Source organism: Passer montanus, unplaced genomic scaffold (genome assembly GCF_014805655.1).
Source record: "Passer montanus isolate IOZ18808 unplaced genomic scaffold, ASM1480565v1 scaffold13, whole genome shotgun sequence".
In the NCBI taxonomy this organism is placed as follows: Eukaryota; Metazoa; Chordata; class Aves; order Passeriformes; family Passeridae; genus Passer; species Passer montanus.
Window position 1 is genome coordinate 14,836,093 of NW_024359832.1, and position 21,528 is coordinate 14,857,620.

The following is a 21,528-nucleotide window of genomic DNA, read 5'->3' on the forward strand; positions in this document are numbered from 1 at the left end:
TTTCATTAGGGTGTAGTGGAAAGCAGGGGCAGAAGACTCAATAAGATCTGAGAGCTGATCTTAGAATTGTGGAGGGGACGGGGATGACATTTGGACTGTTAATAGGCTGTGCTTTATTTTTGGATATTTGTGCTGAGGAAACATCAGCAGTGTCTGCTTTAAGTATTTGTCACCTGTTGGCCCAAGCCCTCTGAAATATATGGAAGCCCTTTTTGAGTTCTCACCATGTTTTTAGGTTCTCTTTTGAAAGTTTAAAGCTTGCCAGTACTTCTTACTTATCTTCTGCAACACTGAAGGAATGGAATTTGGCCTTTATCCCCAAAAGACAGCAAAAGCATCAGAGACAATGTGCAGAAATGTACAATTGAACTGCCTTTTTTTTTTTTCAAAAAAGGGAACATTGAAGCTGCAACTAATATTTGTTAAAACAAAATACCTTCTCCAGTGTAATTTTTATCTTCCTGTTAGTGTGAAATGCTATTTTGGGTTTATCATAAAGCATATGCAGTTTGTAATATTTCTAATACAACTAATTGTGCTTTTGACTGTGTTGCCACTTTTTTCCTAAACATGCATTTGGACACATGAAATGCAGGAGAAATACTGTAATAATGTGTATAGTATAGAAATTTATAAGTCCTTTAACTGAGCCTCAAAAGATATTATGCCACTATTTGTTAATGCTCTATTCTATGACAATAATAATTTAGACTGATGCAAATCTTACAATGCTAAATTCTTTTATAATCTGTAACATTTTAAACGTGTCTTTTTATTTAGGGCATTCTTTTGGTTTATGATATTACCAATGGCCAGAGTTTTGAAAATTTGGAAGACTGGTATAATGTGGTAAAAAAAGTGAATGAAGGATCAGAAACACAGCCACTTGTGGCCTTGGTTGGAAATAAAAGTAAGTTACTCATATTTACATATTAATTGAAATAGTCTGGATGTGGTTTGCTGTCAAAGAAATGACATAAAGTATATATTTTTATATATATATATATACATTGGCTTTGATTTGGAGGTGTTTTATTTCTGTTTTTTTTTTCACATATACATGCCCACAAATCTTTAATATCCAGTGTTCCCTTGGGAGCATCTGGAAGTAGAATCTGGTTTCCTAGGTGAGTTTTCATACAAATGCTGACAGTGACTAGTGAAAAGGCTTTCATTTTATGAAAATAGCAGATGAAGGAACTGCTTGCTGCCTTGTTTTCCTTCAGAAGCTGTGTATAAAGAAAAGCAGCAAAATATTGATTTCATGTGATGCCAAGGATGTTTGTTGCTGTTGCACGTGTTGAGCATGCAGGGGATACTGGTTTTTGCTTTATTTTTATTTCAGCATGATAAAATTTAGACTTGGAAAGTATATTGCTTTTCTGAATTCTGTAGTAGGATAAGAATATGTAGGAGGGCTTCGCTTCCACCCCGATACTAAAAAATTAATAGTAGGCTCTTGTTGTTACATAAATACAAAACAAGGTGTTTATATAGAAGCATGGAATTGACTCTCAGATATTATGAAGACATAAAACTACTGGTACTAACACATTATTAGGGAGGAATCATTCTGTTCAACTTCTTTACTTAGTAAGTGATAAAACACTCATATGCAATGCAAGAGCAATAATAGGTTAAGAGCCAGGAAAAGCCATTTGATGAATTGATGAACTTACTTGACCTCATGCATCATTCAGAAGAAATACTCCAGTGAGTGGTTTCTGTCTCAGGATTGTACTTGGTTTTTTTGAGCTGTACATGTCTTTTAGGAAAATATCCAGGTAAGCTTGCTGAAAGATTAGAAATGTCAATATCCACAGGCAAGTTATTCTAACACTTAACTTTCTTTCTGATAAAACCTTGTAAAATTTGCCAAGAATGCAGTTATTTTCATTCATAGCATTTGGAAAGCTTTGGGCCAGTCTTTAGATACCTTGATAAGAATTTGGAAGTTCAGCCTCTGTTTTGAAACTTTGGCTTAAAGTTGGTTACTTAACTTGGGCTGTTCTTTGTCTGTTTTCTCTTAGTAACACTGTCTGAAATACATATGTATTTTTTCCATTTTGGGGGAGATACACCTGGATTTTCTCTCGGGAAAAAGCTATAGCTTGGAAGAAAACAAAAATATTTATCTACACAATATGATACAGAAAACTGTACACTTGAACTCTATTAAATGAACATAATTTCCCTGGGTAATTTTGTCACTGAAAGCAAATTATTTGATATATAGCAGTATATGGTGCATAATTGTTTACTACTGTTAAGTCATGCAGTTTTATAGGTAATTTATTAGTAGTTTCTAGTATCAATTTGTAGTCATTTTATTAAATGTTAAGTTTGCGGGGATTTCTCTAGTATTCCATAAAACTTGAAGAAATTGTTCAGTGCTGATTTAAATGAATCAGTGCTTGTTTTCACTGTTCTGGTTTATTGTGCATTGCAGCAGATTAGCAGCGTGAACACAGTAAGCTGCTGTGTCTGTTTAAAGCATGATAATTAGCTTCAGAGTGGTGTCAAACTATTAAAATGTCCTGTTGTCATTGCAAGAGGTTAAGATTTACTCACGAAACACTGGGAAGGTAATTTCTACTTAAAAAGCTCCTATCAGTTGCTGGTATCTCATCCATCAGAGATTTATTTGAAAATAGTAGAGCAGTATGGATTGTTACCTAAATTCTGGAATTCTGGACCTTCCCACCTCTCTTTTTTTTTTAGATGAAGGTGTGTCATTACCCACTAATTTATTCAAAAAAATTGGGAGAGCAAGAGCTTCAGAAATGCAGATCTCTGTTGTAAGACCAGGACTTTATTTAAGCTGTTGTTGCTCCCTCTGGGTGCTTAGTTTCAGTTTTCATTCTTTTTTCCTTCCTGTACCTTTATTCTTTTTTTTTCTATGGGCTGTCCTACACATTTGATCAGAGAGTAGAAAGCTGATTTGAATGAAGATCTTGCCCAGACCTACTTCCTGCACTGATGTTCAATTATCTGTTGTCTTTCCCCAGATTTTTGTCTGTGGATTTGATGAACAACAGAAGGAATTTAATTTGAAATTTAATGTAGACCCAATTTTTCTTATTAATTCTAAGTCATAAGATCTTAATAATCCTGAATTTTACAGCTGATATTGAACCTTAAATTTGGCTTTCCTAGTAACTTATGTTGTGTTATTTTATTCTTATTGAATATAAAGTATATTTGAAGTGTGTTTATATCTCTGTTGCTAGTACTACTGGCTTTGCACTCTTAATTGGGAAGCACACCCAATTAAGAGTGCAAAGCAAGTAGTACTAGCTTAGTAGTACTAACCACTGTTAATTTTAACTTCATGTTTTAGATTTTCTATGCAATAACTCAAAACTTTTGTATATATATTGCTGTCAAATACTTTGATTTGTATGGTATAAATGAGATTGTGGTGGTTATCAAGTGAATGAATTGTGTTTTGTGCACTTATTATCTTTGCTTAAATTAGGTATTGATAAAGTTCAGTGATCACAATGGATCTTCTAGTCACTAAGTGTGAATTAGAGAGGGTTTACCATGTTTCATATGATTGATGTGTTTGCTTCCTTTCCACCTTGATGGCTTTATGTATTTTCTTCTGCACTAATCTATAAGCAGTCTCCTCAAGTGTCATGCCAGCATTTTCAGTGGATATATTGTAAACAAAAATTAACCCAGGTTGCATGGGAGCTATACTCATTTTGATTTATAGCTGCCAAGATGGTCTTAGGGCGGTGGTTATCTGTAGCTTATATAGGGGGTAGGAATTATCAGGTACCGGAGTATAGTGCCTAGATGAATGATTTCTGTTCTTAGAGATATTAACCAGATCCACTCCTCAATAAAGACTAATAACTCAGATTTTTAAACAATCTTCATGACAGATGAGGGCACAGAGGAGAATGCATCAACACTAATTAAGAATGTTGACCGTTTGTTCGTCTTAGCCGTGATTAATTGATCTTGGAGTGCTATCTCTGAACAGGAAGTGGTATGCTGTTACATTGTGAAGTTTAAAGGTTACATTTCAGTATACCCTTTAACTTGCCCTTACATACAATGTAAAATGTTTTTACCTATCTTATCTGAGCACGGAAAGAAACATTTTCCAGCCCAGATACAAATTAACATTTGGTGTTTTGTGTACTGTTGTGAATCTGGCTGGTCATGGGACTTGCCCAGTCTGCTTTTTGACTCTGTTGCTGCATTATATACTTAGTCTCCCCTGTTGTACTCAGAACATTTCTTTATTAATACTCACTTTGATAATCTGTTTTATTTAATTTCAGAGCTGTGCATTCATTCTCTTGTACCTCCCAACCAACCCCAGTTTTCTGTTCTTGCTTCCCGTGGGCTTGCCCTTTTAAAGTCCTTCACCTGTAATTAAGACAAGTGTTGAGCAGCTAATGCAGAGACCCCTGTTCTTTAGAGTCTTATGCCTGATTAAAGTAAAGTTCCTGTATGCCAGCAGCAGGTCTGGTCACCTGAGCCTTAGACATGCTTTTGGGATTGGAGAGTAAACTACTTACCTGTAGAGACTCCATTAAAAAGAAAACCTTGTCTGGTGCTACAATCATTTTACCAACTCATTTGAATAAATGTAGAATGATACCCTGTTCTAAATTATATATAGAATGTTTGTCTCAACCAGCTTGTAAGATTAATAGAAAATTGCAGTCCTATGGATTTGTTTCAAAGGTCAGGTTACTTTATTAAAAGTTAACTTTTAACAAGAAACTTAAATTAATTGAAGAGAAAACCACAGGTAAAAAATGATCTTTTATTCACCATAATATTATATTTACAACTCAGTGTCTCAATGTGCTCTGTATTACTGTAGCAGTGGGAGCAACCTAGGAGCACACACATTTTTGAGTGAAAAAATTACCTTGCTTGTCTGAGAAAGCATTTGTCTTGTAAGATTTTGATTCTAAATCATATTTAGCTTAACATTAATAGGGCTGCGTACCATCCATGCTGAAGAGATGTATTTAATTATGTCTGTTAAATTGCCATGTGGACAAGTCTGCTAAACTGTGATTAGTAGACAGAGCTTGAGCCTCAAGTTCTGTTCTTCGGAAAGGATCTGAGCTTACAGAACTTTATACAGAACAAAAGAAGGAAAGTTTATTGCTCTTGTGTAGCATTTACCTTTCCATATTGTATTGTCTGTGAAGGGAAAACACCTGGCAGGAAAGATTAAAGGGATCTGTGCATATGTATTCCATTCTGGCTCCAGTCTTCATGTGACTTGCTGTGATAAATGTGTCTGTTGCAAAGGGCTGCAAATCAGCCCAGGTTTTTCTCTGAGCCTTCTATCAGAATCCTTCACTAAACGATCTCTTGGATGAGTAGGCAGTGGACACAGAAGCTGATTACTAACCTGGTTAAAGACAAATTTTTAGACTCCTGGACTTAGAGTGCTGTAGCCATTATTGAAGCATGTGTACAATGTAGTTTTTGATGGTGAATCCTTTTTCTCATGCTGCTCAAAAGATAATTAATAATCCTTGTCAAATGCCTGTATTAAGCCCAGATAGCATTTGTTAGTAGTGAGCTTGTTTTTTCATTTGTATTCTGCTGCAGTCTGGGGTTCATGACAGAGTTGAAGCTGAACAATATACACAATTTGCACACAGAAGATATGTTACTGTTTGTCTGAGTTTGAGATTTGTACAGCTAGACAGAGTCCTGACATAAACAGGTGTAGTTCTATGAAAATCAATGAATTTGTATTCATTTGAACCGGGGCAGTTTAGATCTGTGCAAATTATTTGCAGAAAAAATGTTTTCTCATTTGGGTCATACAGTGCTTTTACAACAAAGTGAGAATAGTCATGAACTATTCCAACTAATAAACAGTTCTTATGCTACATTTTTTAAAAAAATTAGTGACAATGAATAAAATGGTTTCTTCTTCTTGTATGTAAAACCTTGAGGCTACACTTGAGATTTTTGTTTTGTGCACTTGAGTTTTGCCTGCTATGGCTAGCCAAGAAAAAAAAAATTAGTGACGATGAATAAAATGGTTTCTTCTTCCTGTATGTAAAAACCTTGAGGCTGCACTTGAGATTTTTGTTTTGTGCACTTGAGTTTTGCCTGCTATGGCTAGCCAAGAACCACAACCAAATTCAAGGACCTGGTAGACTGTTACTGTAGTTGGAACTCAAACATCAGTGCTACAGAAGTACCAGTAAATAATATAGTCTCATTGTCTAACAGTTATGCTTAAATTGAGAAAAAAATCTGTAGAGATGTCATTGAAAAATGCAAATAGAAGTAAACTGTTTAAATACAAAGGTTAGAACAGTATATGTATCATACTTTTATAATAATACACAAATGAAATGCTGAGAGATCTCTTACTGTTTCCATGGAGTTTGTCTGTGGTTTATTTAGCAATGTAGACATACGCCCAATAAAAAAAGATGCTGCATAAACTATAGTTCAGGCTGAATGTGCTTCTGTTTTTGGTTTAGGTAGAAATGTTTTTTCTGGCTGCGTCCTTCATACTTAGGTCTTCTTACAACAAATGGAAAGCCCTTAATTGTACCTAAGGGAATAGTTAATCTACGGTGGACATATGGTGGACAAAAGCTGAGTCTAGTAAATGAAAAAAATTATAAACAGAAAATGTGTGAATGTCTGCACAGTCTGAGAGACATGGGAGATATTGTGCTGTTGGATCGGAGCTTATTTTAGGTTAATTTGCTATTCTTTTCTATTAGTATATTAATAGAAGTCAGTAGAGCATAATATACATAGTTCTAAAACCCAGTCAAATTCATGTCGGTTTTATTGGACTGAAAAAAAATACCTATTTTTAAAATGGGGCAGAATTTTTTTTCTTTGCCGGTTGTCCTGCTTCTACCTTTGCCACATGACATAAATGCAATTTCGATGTCATTAGTGGAGGGAAACTCTCTGAAATTTTAAAAAGTTATAACATTTGATTGGGAGTAGTTAATCAGCGTTAACCCTGAGCAGCTCTTGGGCTTTATGGATTCAAGCATTATATGTGGTTGCACTGCTCCAGCAAAAGGTTAAGTATTAATGGAAAATGTTCACAGCTCTTTTACTCAAAGAAAACATGTTACTTGTAAGTTTTCTTTTGATTTTACTTTTACAGTTACATTGAATGTCTTCATTCATTTAGCCATCCATAAAGCAAATATTGTTGCACATGCAGTGGATAATAAGTCTTTTTAGGACTACTTGTGTGGTATGTCACAGATCATTAACTGCAAGTAACCACCTGACTTGAGGGAAGTCTGGAAGCATCATTACAGTGAAGTAAGCTTTTATTTCTGTATCACTGCAGCACATTGATTTGTAGGAATGTCTCCATTAGCTACTGTGGAAATATATTCTCATATATTATTATTGAAGGAAGTTGATGAGAGAGGATAACCAAATTTCGAGTGTGAATAGGGCATTACTATTAGGATTTTTGACAAAATGGAGAAAAAGACAAATGCTATTGTAGCATTATTTTCTATTTAAAAGCTAGATAAGTCAGTAAATGAATCTTTTTTTAAAGCTTCAGAGTAATACTGATAAATGCAGTAACAGTTGTACAGTGTTTCAACTGAAATGCATGTAGTAGTTGAATATATTTGATACTCTGGATGGGCAGAAAGTGTGGAAGAGAAATTTATTCCTAACCAGCAGAGAAAACTTCAGCTTTTTCTACTGATTTCAATGAACCAAAAAAAAAAATTAAGACTTTTATTGGAAGTAAGCAGTTATTATTCTAGTTCAGTTTAGAGAATGAGGGATAGTCTATGCTAATATGGGGAATAATCACAATGGATAACCTTTGCTTTCTTGGTGGTATAGTATGAATGATGTGCATGCAGATTGAAGAACAAAGAAGAAAAATGATAGTGAATGCATTGTATCTATATTTTTTAATTGTGTAATTGTCAGGACATCATCATGTTTATTGGGGTTTTGCTAGAGGAGTGGAAATTAATGGTACCATTTCGAGTTTAGCCCACAGTTATGGCTCCATTCCTGAGACACTGTGGGGTCATGATACCCATTTCAGTACAGGAACGTGTGCTCTGCTAAATGTGTGGCTCTTTTGATACAGCCTTAAGCATATTAAGCACTTACGGTTATGAGTTCTTCATTGTTCCAGTATTTGAGAAGGTATGTCTTGATGAGGTACCAATTGTGCTGAAGTTTCTTTCTGCATTCTACTTTGGTGTATTTTATAGATCATGTTTTTTTGAGGGGAAAAATGGTATTTGAAAAATAAAAAAAAGATGTATCCTTCCTTATATGTGTGTAATATTTGACTGTGAAGATGTTACCACAGGAGTCACTGCTAAGCCAGTATCAAACAGATCACTGAGATAAGCTTGTTGGTTAAACGCAGAGAGTATTGTTGCTGTTATTTGCAATCTGTGCTTCCAGATGTTGTGGTTTGGAGGATAACTTCAAAATATGCTTGTTTTTGAGGGAGAGAGCTAAGAATTCGCAATAAATTCAGTTAAAAAACAATTAAGATATACTGAAATATGTTGGTTAAGGAGGGTGGAATACAGTGCTGATGAATGGTAAATTAGTAATCTAATTTATTTATTTAAAAAAAGGTTGTAAAAGAGGAGGCCTTTATGTACATTGTACATGGTTTCTGTTTCAAAAATACCGATTTCCCTATGAAATTTTCATGACATATTTTTTGTTTTTTAACTCTAGTATTTTTTTCAGATGTAGTGCTTAAGATAAGAAATTTTGTTGTTTACATGGGTGTAAATTCAGAGCACATTTCACAAGCTACTCCAAGTTCACTCTGGTGTTTTCTTGCTCGCCCCTAGTTTATAATATTCTTCTGGATTACCTTTTTTAATCTGTATACTATGAGAATTTTCTTTGGCTGTAAATATTGTCCAATATTTTCACCTAATTATCTATGATAATAGGAATATATTGTACTGGTATAATGCTAGTATGTAGAATTCCACAGATGGTAGAATTTATTAAAATTTTGAAATATGTGTACAGAAAGAGGAATAACATTAACTCTTTCTGGCTTTGACTGGAGAACTCAATCATACCTAGGTCATCCCAGTTAAAAACTGCCATCAGGACTATTGCTTTTTGTTTCACATGCTAAACAAAAAGTAATTTTAAAAAGCTACAGCCTAAGTAGTTGAATGGAACACACAGAACAGTAAAATGCCTTGGGAAAGGCTTGCTTTGGAAAAATCCAGGGATATAATCATGATGTGTATTGAGGACAGCTTTAAATTGTTGGATTTTGTAACCAAGCATTTTTTTGTGGTAGATAATTTAACATGAAGGCTGGAAGAACCAAGATTTGTACGGATAGCACACCTTTGATGCTCTGGACAGAAAGAGAGACTCTCAGTTCCTAAAACTTTATTTCATACATTTACATGAACTTGATGTGTTTTGTTTTGGAGATGCCACTGCGTTGTCTCATGGGATGTGCATTTTTATGCTTCTCTTCATTCTTCATTCTCCTACAGGCTTTGCTCCTGATGCTGTGGTAGAAAGGCTGGTTTCATTTTTGTTTTTCCCATTATATCTTCCATGATGTAGGAAGGCCTTCCCCTTAGGGATGATAGGACTTTGTGAGAGTAGTGCAGCAGGGATACTGTCCAACTGGCAAGTCTAAACTTGAGAGAAAATAAAAGTGTAAGACAAGCAAAAAAATTCCTCTCACAAGGCACCATACTGATCTTTCTGAATCAAACTTTTGGTTCTCTTGACTGGAATTTTTTTAGGGAGTTAGTTTTATATGGAAAAAGGAATATTTTTGATCAGAACCAGTAATTTTCAGTGTAATATATGAGCCCTAGTAGTTCTGACTGATATTTCTGAACTAGTTCAGCTGTAGAGAATTTCCAGAGTTTTTGAGTTTAATTGTTTAATTCTAAGTATACTGTTGTGGTAGTTTATTTTAATAACATTACCCTGTGTACTTGCAGATGCTGGAGAAAAGAAGCTTAGTCAGGTTGTATTGTAATTCTGTGAGGTTGAAAGTTGTTCAGTGTGAAGAACACTGACAGTTCTTTCCCAGTAATATTCAGTACTGCTTTAAAGAAAATTTTTAGAAAGCACTTCATAAAGCAGCTGTAAAATCTTTTATTTTTTAAGTTTTCTCAAGCTGCACAGTAGAAGTAAAGGAAACAATATAAGAAAAGAATAAAGAGCAGTCATTAGCTAGCAATATATTGCTAGCTAATATATTGCCCTAATTAATAGTTTAGCAATTTTATTGGGCTGACTTCTTAAAGTACATGTGTTAAGATGACCTGCTTTTACACTGTAAGGTTTGCAGTTCTATTTTGGGAATGGTGTATACAAAAGTTTATTAGAGAATGGTTACTGGTTTAGTTGCATGTTTCAGTGGTTGATCACTAGGGCAATAATGCTGGTTTCTGAGCACAGCCAGCACTTTTTCCAGCTGCTTTATAGTGATATCTTGAAGCTTAAAATGTAATCTATATGGGTAAGCCACAAAAGCCACTATATATTAAAGCAGACTCTGACAGTAAATCAAAATTGAACAGCTGGCAACACTACTAAAGTCATAAACTTATTTATTAAAAAAACTAAACAGAAGAATTATATTAAAAAGAGAGGAATATGTTCTACAGACCAGTGGATATAGCTTAAAACCTGGAAAGTGCTGCAGATTAAGGGCCCAATTTATGAACATCTGTTCTGGCAGTTTCTGTGAGATTCTCATGTTCTTTACAATAAAAGTGTGAAACATGTTTTTCCCCCCATACTAATCATGCTTTTCTGCAGTTCATAAAACTTGCATTGAGCTTTATGCAACGGGGCCTGTCTGCTTTACACACTTGCAGAGTAATTACTATTCATGAAAGAGTACTATAGCAACGTCACAATCCCACCATATACACTTACCCTCACTTGTTCCAAGCAGTCTCATTGCCTTCAAAAGCACTGAAACAAGACTTCAGTTTCCTTCATATTTTTCAACTTAGAGCATGGCAATGAACTAATAATGGAAGCAGGACGCTAGAGAGCAAACTGGACAGAAAAAATATCTTGTACATTGTTTCTCTAAAATTGAAGCATACTTACAGTCTTTCACAGTCACCAAAACAATGGTTAACTTCCCTTATATCTTAATTTTGAAATAAATGATCATAGAAAGATTATTTTAATTGTGATGTTTACATGGAATAGTTCCCTACTTTTTTGTCATATTGACAGATATGTGAGGGTAAGCTTTAACATTTCATCTGTTTTGAGAGGGAACTGAAAAATCAAAAGTTTAAAACTGAGTGTCTAGTTCAATTGTCAGTGGTACTGTTTGGCTTTTGACATCAGTGTGACCAAGAAGATGTTTACAAGGAATAGTTCCCTACTTTTTTTTTCATACTGACAGATATGTGAGGGTAAACGTTAACATTTCATCTGTTTTGAGAGGGATCTGAAAAATCAAAAGTTTAAAACTGAGTGTCTAGTTCAGTTGTCAGTGGTACTGTTTGGCTTTTGACATCAGTGTGACCAAGATTTCTTTCAGAGATTTTAGCCATAAGCCTTGTTTCAGAATCAGGCTTGGTCTGCACAGCACATGTCATAATATTTTGTTCTCTACCTTTTGCTTCATGTCTAGCAATTCAGACTGAACTAGAGCAGATCATTTTGGAAGGCCATCAGTTTTTCTCTGAAGTAGTAGAGACTGCTAATAGCCTGCCATTAGTAAATAAAGTCAGGTTCTTGACAAAGTCTGTGATTAGGAAACCAGTGTGTAGAAGGAATACTGAGCAAATGTGCAATAAAACCACTTTCCTTGTCCTAAACAGATTATATTGCTTTATTGATGGAAATTATTACTTTTCATTTGAATGCTTTCTTTTCATCTGAATTTGATTACTTTCACTGTGTTATGCCTTATTTATTAGGTTGCAAACCCACATGCTTTTGTAGTTGTTTAATCTGAGGGGAACACTTGCAGCTGAGAATTCTCAGGACGAGAAAATTTCTGTGTACCTTTTGGGAGTGATCTTCTCATACATTTAGGCTCATTCTAACTGACAGTAGGGAAAAGACAGGATATCTGATAATCCTTTGGACAAAGAAATGTCTTGTAGTAGCAAGATGTTTTCTGTTTCTATGCCATCCATTTTGGAACATTTTATAGTGTGGGTGAATCTATGTCATGTTGGTCATGTGTATCCATTTCTGAAGTTGCTTGGCCAATTTTTTCTCCAGCTCACTTATGGAATATTAAGAAGCTATATTTCAGCAAAATGTATATTGTCATTGATAGTTCTTTCTGTCTTTCCATTGAGTGATACTCTTATAATTAGTTTATTTGTAGTGCTGAGGACAGTGCTATTAGGAAATAAAACATAAAATGACTTATAATATTTTCATGGTTCTGGAAATTATTTCCTTTCTGCTCTATCTAATGCAAAATATGAAGTGGTGCACTCTGAATCATTTTATCTGCAAGTGTTGCTCAGTATATTAATATCAGTTCTTAAAGCATGGGGCTTTTTTTATAGAAGGGTCAGAAACATTAATGTTTTGCTATATCAAACAAGGATTTGCTATATCCTTGTGTTTACCTGTGGTGAATTTTTATTTTTGACTTTTCATTTGTTAAAATGTACAAATGTAATTTATATGTACCTGCATAAAATGTTTCATCTGTGACTGTAATTTCATTTGTTTGACTTGATTTGTGCCCTGGATTTAGCAAGGAACTGACCCAACAGAAATCAAGGCTTTGTGTCATCAAAGACAATATCCCAGAGGCTATTGTCCCAGAGGAAACCAAGGAAGGGATCCAGGCTGCAATATTTTTTATTGGACCTGACTAGAATGTTCTGGATTTGTGGTGTTGATTAGTTCAGATTTTCATATTTATAGTGAGCCTCTTGTATGTGGGTGAACAAGGGAGGCAAGCAAATGACTGCATCACTGTAATTTTCCATCTGCCTCTCTCTGTTAGGCTCTGCTGTCCAGGCTGGATTACTTGTCTCTTCCACTTTTTCATCTTCATACTCTTTACACCTTGTTCCTTGTGCTTGGTGCAAAGGCAATGCTCTTAATGTTGGTTTTCTTTTCATCCATGATGACCAGGAAGTGGTGCTTCATCAGCCCAATATACCAAGCTTCTTTTCTTTTCTTTTCTTTTCTTTTCTTTTCTTTTCTTTTCTTTTCTTTTCTTTTCTTTTCTTTTCTTTTCTTTTCTTTTCTTTTCTTTTCTTTTCTTTTCTTTTCTTTTCTTTTCTTTTCTTTTCTTTTCTTTTCTTTTCTTTTCTTTTCTTTTCTTTTCTTTTCTTTTCTTTTCTTTTCTTTTCTTTTCTTTTCTTTTCTCTTCTCTTCTCTTCTCTTCTCTTCTCTTCTCTTCTCTTCTCTTCCTCTCCTTTTTCAGTAATTGTGTTTTGAGACGTGTGGCTTACTTTGTACACTTTTTACTCTATTAGACGCCTTATAGAAGTTCTAACAGCTTCTTTGAATAAACTTGATGGATGAACTACTAAATTCTTTTGGTTTAAGTAGTAGCTCCACTCATGTACTGAAGAAGATTTCTTTTGGAACTGTTACAATCTACAGGGTACATAATCCACATGAATTAATGTGGCATTTCCTTCATAATCCTGTGCATTTTCTGCCTTAGAGCTGCTTTTATGTTTTTGTAAGAACTTTAGTAGAATGAACCCTTAAATATGTGTTGATATCCAGAATTGTTATAATGTCATAGGGTGCTTTTGTACTTAACATGTACAAGTAGAAATAAGCTGTGCTATTTTTATTCTCTCTGTGTATTTTTTGTTAGAATTTAGTATTTAGTGCTGCATATTAAGCAATTAGGCCAAGAAGGCAGACTTTTTGTCAGTATGATGGTGCTTAAAAATGTACACTGCTGTGTGGTGGGGTTTTCAAATGGGCTTAAACAATTGCCTAGTTGCCCAGTTGCTTTGGTACTTTAAAAGTGCCCATAGGAATGCCTGCTTTCATCTTTCAGTCTCTCAGTACCATTGCAAATGTGACTCTAAATGTTTAATTCTTCCAAGAGGATGTCTAAATATAGGGAAAGTTCAATTCTTTTGATAACCAAACCAAAGTAAATATATGGAGATATTAATGAGCTAGTTCTGACTTGAGTGTTTGAGTTTTTTGAGTGTCTAAATGAATTTGTGAATAACATTGGAACCTGTAAAGCCACTTCATTCTGGAATTATTTTAGGATTGGTCCAAGGGAAAAGCATAGTAGACATCACAATTCTATTATATTTGAAAAACACAATTTAGTTTAATTTTGCAAAATGTTTCTGAAGAAACATAGAGTTAACTTCTCTTTAGCTAATCAAATCCCTTGAGTGTGGTGTGCACTTAGTGTAGGGAAACTTATTTTGTGTGTTTACTCTACCTCACTTCTTGTTCTGGAATTCTTTTCCCTAGCATCAGCACAGCTGCATCATCCATTTCCACAGTCCTTTTAACCTCCACTTTTAATTAAAAAAAAATTAAATCAAATGCTGTTTAAAGCTTCCCATTTATTTTTGGGAAAATAAAAGTTCACATCTAGCTTAGACGTGTGTGAACAGCTGTTAAAAGCCACAAGCAAAACGATACTTATAAAAGTGGTGGGGGGAATTTTAAGAGCAAGCTGCCAGTTTGAATGTACTTTTCAATAGCTCTTCACTTTCAGCCAAATGGTTTTAACAATAATTTTCTTTGAAAAAAACCTTTTTTATAGAACCAGCAGCCCAAGCAGTTAGGCCAGTGGTAATAGGAGGCAAGTTGCCATTTCTCTTTAACTTTTTATGAAATTTTTCTTTGAATCTGAGGAAATTGCTCATTAGAGAGGCTGGAGGGGCTGATGTCCACCCATGCCCACCCACACGTAAGTACATCTGTCCCCATTTGATTCTAATAAGGGATCTTGTTCATTGAAATTCCCAAGTTCCAAGACTAAGCATAATACTTCCCTTGTGCCATATTTTGCAAGCATTATAGTCCTGCTCATTATTTAAGTATTTTGAGGTAATCCTAGGATTTCTCTTTTTTAAGTCCAGGTTACTAAATCTGATTAAAATCAGTTGGACAGAAATAGGCAGAGAGTTTATCTGATGTTGAATGTTTAAAAGAAAGAGGTAAGATTTAGACTTTGCCTTGTTCAATCCACCTTCTGAAAGAGCAAAAGCAAAAAGTCGTTCCTTCAAGAACATTTTGTATTTACTGATATTGGAGGTCATGGGGCTAGAGTGTAAAATGCTCTATGACCTAATATCCATGTGTACATATCTCTGGGATTTGTTTGAGCAATTTTTTTGGTCCTTTTCTAGTTGGTCTAGTCCGTAAGTGATACATGGTCGCTGCAAAGCCTTCCCAGATGTCTGGTGGCACTTGGAGCAGGTGGGACTTGTCCCCCCAGGTTATCCTGTGGCAGGGCCATACTGAGTTCACTTTGACTGAGCTTACTGTGTCAGTGCTTGGTCAGAGCATGCATCTGCATGTGGAATTGTATTCAGACAGTTGGGGAGCATCTCAGGTGTAGTCATTGAATGTTTTTTGTGGCAGCAGAGATGCTACATTTCTTCAAAGCTGCAGTTTTATTTATTTAGTTGAGGTTGTTGGGGTGTCTGTTGGCTTTTTATCTTAGCAGACTAGAGTCTGTCATAACTGGTGCCATCACTGGTCTTGGTACTTGTTGCTTTGCTGTGTTGGGGTTTCCACACTTATGGAAATACCTTCAATATAACTTTTGCTCCTAACAATGTGGCCTGTGGTATGCAGCCAAATATTTTATCTTCAAAGGTTTGGTGTGGCATTCATTTAACACATCTGTCTTTGGAATATGCCCTTGTTTGCTTTGTATGAGCAGCTGGTGAAGATGAGTTGAGTTGCAAGGTAAATTCTTTTAAAGTTACTTGATTATTGCTCTCTCCTTATATGTCTGAGTATGTTTTGACTTCATATTATTGGAAAGTAAGAACCCAAAAAGCTTTTTTATCACTTCCAGTTCGTTGGATATCTCATTTTTATGTTTAGCTTGAATTCCCTACAAATTTCCTACTGTCATTTCTGAAAATGAAAAGAAGTAACAAGTAGGACAAGTAAAATTCCTAGTGAGTAATTTCCTTCTAACACAATGTGTATCTCTGGTGTCAAACTGCAAAGCTCTGTAAGACTGGGATTAGAATTTTGGGTATGAATCTCAGAATTATCCTCAAGAATTGAGAAAAACTTAGGTGATCTCAGTCTACAAAGGAGAGCAGTGGTGACCAGAGGAATGAAAAAGCTTTTATGTGAGGAGGATCAAAATAGATTGAGTTTCCTAGAAGTCAGAAAAAGACAAATGGGTGTATAAAACCATGAAAAGAGGGTAGAGAACAATTAGATGGCATCTTTTCAATACAAACCTAAGGAAATATCATGCCTTTTGTTTAAGCAGAAAGCTTAAAATAAACAGATTGAATTACTTTTTCACATTGTAAACAACTAAATTGTTGAAGTCTTATTCATTGTAGAAGCCAGAAGTGCACATGGCTTCAGAAAGGAACCACAGAGACTTGTGAAGGGCTGGCCCACCAGTGGCTAGAAAACATTTCAGCTGTATTCCTGGCAACAGGAATGTCATGCTGAGAACTCAGGCTGCCTCAAAGTGGGGTGTGTATCAAGGAGTTATCACTGTAGTTGTACAGTTTCTTATTTTTCTGCCTCAGTACCTGCTGCTGAATGCTCTTTAACCGAAGTTGCTGGCGTGGTCGATGCTAGACCTTCAACTACTGGATTTTAAAAATCCCAAAATTCACTCTCTCGAGCTGTTACAACTCCTTCTCCCCAACTCCAAGCTCCAAAGAACCTTGTAGGACAGTGAACAAAACACCTCCACACATCCTTACAATTTTGACCTCAGTGCCTTAGATTGTGTAGCTGTGTTTTTGTGTATTTGTAGCTGGGTGGTTGGAACAGTGCAGGTGAGAGAATGTGTTCTGGATTCTGGTGGTTGCTCTACAGTCTTATTTATTTTTCAATACAATTGTCTTTGGATGAAGTAATTAAGAAGTTTGGGGGACAGAGAGAAATGCTGAGTACTCAGTAGTGCCTGGTTAATTTTAGGCCTTCTAAAGGTCTTTCTTTAAAGTATCTGCTCTTAACCAGTGTGAATCTCACAGACTCTTCTGAAAACCCTCTCTTGCCTAGACTATGTTAAAGAAAATTGTGATACTGAAAGGTTCTAAGAATCTAACATGTTCTTTAATATATTTTTATTAACATGTTTTGAATGGAATTTTGATGTTGACAATCCACAATCTGTGGATTTGTGCTTCAACCTGCTGTGGAGGGAAACATTTGGGATTAACTAGTAGAGATTCCTCTCTTCTGTTCCCTTTTATGAGAAAAAACCCCAAACCAATTCAGTAGGAACACGTTAGTGCAGGAACTAAAACATTCGGTAAGAAGCACAAAATGCTCTAAAATTTATCAAAGACTGGTCATTGATGGCCTAAACAAATGTTTAACCATTAGCTAAAAAAGTTGATTTACTATCCTAATTTAGAACACCTCACCAATGGAAACTGTGCCTGTGGAAACTCTTAATGTATATTAGAAGAGGAGGAGTATTCTAAGTCACAGAGAAATGAGGTCATCAGCAGGGCTGTGCTAAAATTTTAGTAGATAATATCTTGGGGTTATTTGCAAGGGACTTGTTAGCTTGATGCAAATTCTCCTTTACTTTTCCAAACCTAGCAAAGGAAGTACTACTGATCCTTGAGGACTCTAAACTATAAAAAATAGATTGGGTTTGTTTCACTGTTTGAGGTCATGACTGACTAAATAGTCTGGGAAAATATACTTTCAGCAACTAAGTTCTGCTTTAGGTCAGATGTAGCTGATTTCTCTAAGTTAAACAAAAATAGAATGAAGCAGAAACTCTTAAAATCACCTTTGCTTTTAGGAAGTTTTAGAAAAGAAATGTTAAAAAGTTTAAAAAAATAAGTTCCAGCTGAACCCTAACTTACTTAATATTTTCAAATCAAAATGAATCCTGACAAAAACTTATGAGAGTGCTTACCTTATGTTCAAATTTAGCTGTTCTCAGTAATGTATTTCCCACAGCACAGCCTGGTCTGAGGTGGTTTCATGATTGACTTCGCCCATTTTCACTTTTGTCATCTGCAGTCATGGTAGCACTGCACGGAGTCAGATTTGTTCACTAATCCAGCCTCAAATGAGCAGAACAAAGAGGAGTTCTTTGAATGAACATGTGTGTTCCTTTTCTTCTGCAGTGGTGCTATCATTTGAGAAGCTCTGGAAGTGCTCAGCCAGTAGCCCAGGAAAAGCCAGGATCATCCCTTTGATTTGCAATTGTGGTAGCTTAAACTACTAAAGAAACTATCACTTTTCTAACTGATTTCAGGCCTGCCAACTCTGCTGAACCATCTACTTTATTGATGAAAGTCTTTTTGGTGTGAGGTTGATTTGGTTAATTTTATTTTTTTCCTGTTTGTGTGTGAGAGAGAAACAATAAGAGGGAATTGGATTGCTTTGCAAAGGCAGATGGCTGGGTTAGCTCTGAGAAGGGTATGGGCCCTCATTTGTAACAAATAATGTATAAAGTACTTTTCTTATTCCCTTGGTTCCTTTGTGCATTATATAGCTTCTAAAGTCTTGGACAAGGTTGCTGATGATTTTTGTTCAGTCCCTTATAGCTAGCCTGATGACTTGGTTCCCTCTGCTCATCTGAAACTGGTTAATACGGTGAAGTTACAATATTAGTATAATCTGTCTTAGTGTGTCCACTATTTGATGTTTTAAATTTGTTTGGGAAACGGCTTTTGTAGCTTTTCCTCTATATCTGAGTCAATAATACCTTTCTGTTAAGCTAATGAAGTTCTGGAGCACATGTTCACATTATGATAGAAATTTATGTCAGGGAGAAATGAGCTATATGCTCACTCTGCTCAGAGGTAAGAACAGTTCTTCAAGACAGTGATGAACCAACTGATGTATTGATTAAAATTCAGGTAGGATTTTGTGCCTGCATTACTAGATTGTGATAATGAGGTATGTGAGTTGGCAAATGTGTAGGATTTCTACTGTCTGCTCTGAAATCATCATATTGTAAAGTATAAGTAGCTTGAATTCAGTTCTTTCTAGTCTTTGAAAAGCTGTGGCTCAGCTTAAGAATTAGGTGGTAAATTTACTATCATTGATCTGAATGTGCTTGGGTTCAATTTCTCCTTCTGTAGTTAAATGAAGTATGTTATATTTATTTACTAAGCAGCCTCACTTTTTTGCTTATAAAAAGTAATTTAATATAAAGTTCAGTTGGACTATTAATTTTTAACTGCCAGTTGAAATCAGTTTGGCTTAGTAATAATTAGTTACAAAAGCTTCCAAATGGAAGAAAAACTGGGCTGCTGTTAAACAGGATTTGATACACATGGAACAGTTAAGCAGTAATAAATTGCTTAGTAACTGAGTAATTTCTCTCAGATATGTGCCAATCTTGTCTCTACATTGAAAAATTTTGGAAGAAGAACTGATGTTTGGAATTGCTTAATGCTGGAGGTTTATTGTAATAACAGTAATACTGACTTGGCCTGATCTTTGAACATTTAAGGCTTGCTTTTATATCCCAGTGAATGATTTCACATTCATTTATAATTTTTGTTGTGGGAGAGTTCCCAGAGGGGTACGTAGGAGAAGCACTAAGTGTCTCCAACTCCTTATTACATCTGCTGGAACCACGAAGGAATCAGGCATGGAAGGCCCCTGGAGTTACCTGGGTTGGCTCTGGTAAGAGCAAGTAATTCAGAGTATTGGATAAAAGCATCACACTGGAGAGGATAGCCAAACATAGCTGTTGGCCTGATGTCAACAGAAGCATACCTGTGGAAACAGTCAGTGTGGATGGATGCAGCAGTAGCTATCCAGAATGCTGGCATGGGCCCTCTGAGGAACTGGGTTTTTTTAGATAAATGCTTTTTATAGAAGTAAGTTTAGTATTAATAAATTTCTATGGCTTCATGAAATAGATAATTCTGAGATATGTTCCTATGCATTATTTGGAAAACACTGTTTTAGGAATTGCTAGGAAAGGATAAGACTTTTTCTTGGTAATTTAGTATGTCTAGATTTACTATTTTTTGGAAGAAAGTATTTGTCCAACTGTACTTAGTATGGAAGGTGCTGTATAATGTTTGAATAATAAGCAGAACTGGAAATTGGTTCCAAGATTTTGTAGGAGCTTGGTGGGGGAGGGCAGATGGAATTAGTTTTGATTTCTGTCTATAGCTACAGACTGCATCTCATATCTTAATAAATAGATATCTGCCTTTAATAATATGAAAAAATTAGTTTTTCATATGCAGTAATGGGACTGACCTTGTTAACTTGCCAGCCCTTTTCAGCGCTGAGAAGGAATTCAGCCCCTGCAAGCTCAAGGAGGCTGCAGTTCTCAATTGGTTGGCCTTGTGGTGAAGCACGTTTGCAGCTTGAAGTTACCACTGCTGCTCCATGGGAAATCGGATCTGAGACTTGATCTGGGTTAAACAGAGCAGCCAAAAAGAAATGGCTATTTTTAACATGGATCAGCTCACTGAGCTCCATAAGCTCACAGGAGTTGCATGGCCTCCTAAGTAGGTGAGGAGGGATCAGTTACACTCTGGCATGAAGGCGGGGATGAAGAGCCAGGAGTGGGACAGGTGAGACTTTCCAAACTTTGGTGCTGGCATCAGTAGGTCTTGAAACTTTGACTGCAGAAGGAAACAGATGTGAGTGACTGAAGGCAGGATGTTAGAAATGTTGTATTAGTTTTCATGGAGATTGCAAGACCCTGAATTTGTGAAATTATAGTGAGCTTTATATTTTATGCCTGTAAATCCTGTAAATCTTCATGAATTTTAGACTGGTATCATTTGGTATTCCTCTTAGTACTTGAATGATGATGACTATACTTTATCCTGGTATTGATAAATTCTGTGATGATGTAGTAGATACATGAAAACTAGAGAAGATATTTGAAAGAGATGAAGAAAAGCTGATCCACATATGGCTTGTGGATATATTGGACTAGCACCATCTTCTGAATATTTAGTACACTGCAACTTCATGTCTTCAATAATGCACTAAAGAACACTTAATATTCATTCAACTTAGAATTTCAGAAATTACATTACTATAATGTCTTTTTTTACACTCTGTCACCCTTTTGGAATTGTTAAATCAAACCAAAACAATGGACATCTCTATTTGGATTATTAGGAAAATAGGCTTTTTGTTTTTACCCTTTTTAATCTCTGTCTTAAAACATACCTTTAATAATATAAGGAGGAAATTTATTTTTGAAAAAAGCTATTGAGCCCAGCAGTTTGTCACTAGTAGCTCAGCTAAATCAGTCTAAGCATTTGTTTTTTAACTTTCAGTAATCCTGATAAAAATAGTTTCATGTTGAATCAGAGAAGAGGTTTTTTTTTTTCTGTCAGCAAGTCTTGCTTTAAAGTGCTGGGGCAGTCATTAAATTCCATTACAGGGAACTTT

At 35.5% G+C, this 21,528-nt stretch overlaps 1 protein-coding gene across 2 annotated transcripts in view; it reads left to right on the forward strand.

Moving 5' to 3' along the window:
* The window catches only part of RAB28 (RAB28, member RAS oncogene family), a 63,554-nt gene that overhangs the window by 20,075 nt on the left and 21,951 nt on the right, over positions 1-21,528 (forward strand). For both annotated transcript variants that reach the window (XM_039699109.1, XM_039699108.1), the window contains exon 4: positions 781-910. In XM_039699109.1, coding sequence (XP_039555043.1) covers positions 781-910 — 130 coding nt within the window. The remainder of the gene's footprint in view (positions 1-780; positions 911-21,528) is intronic.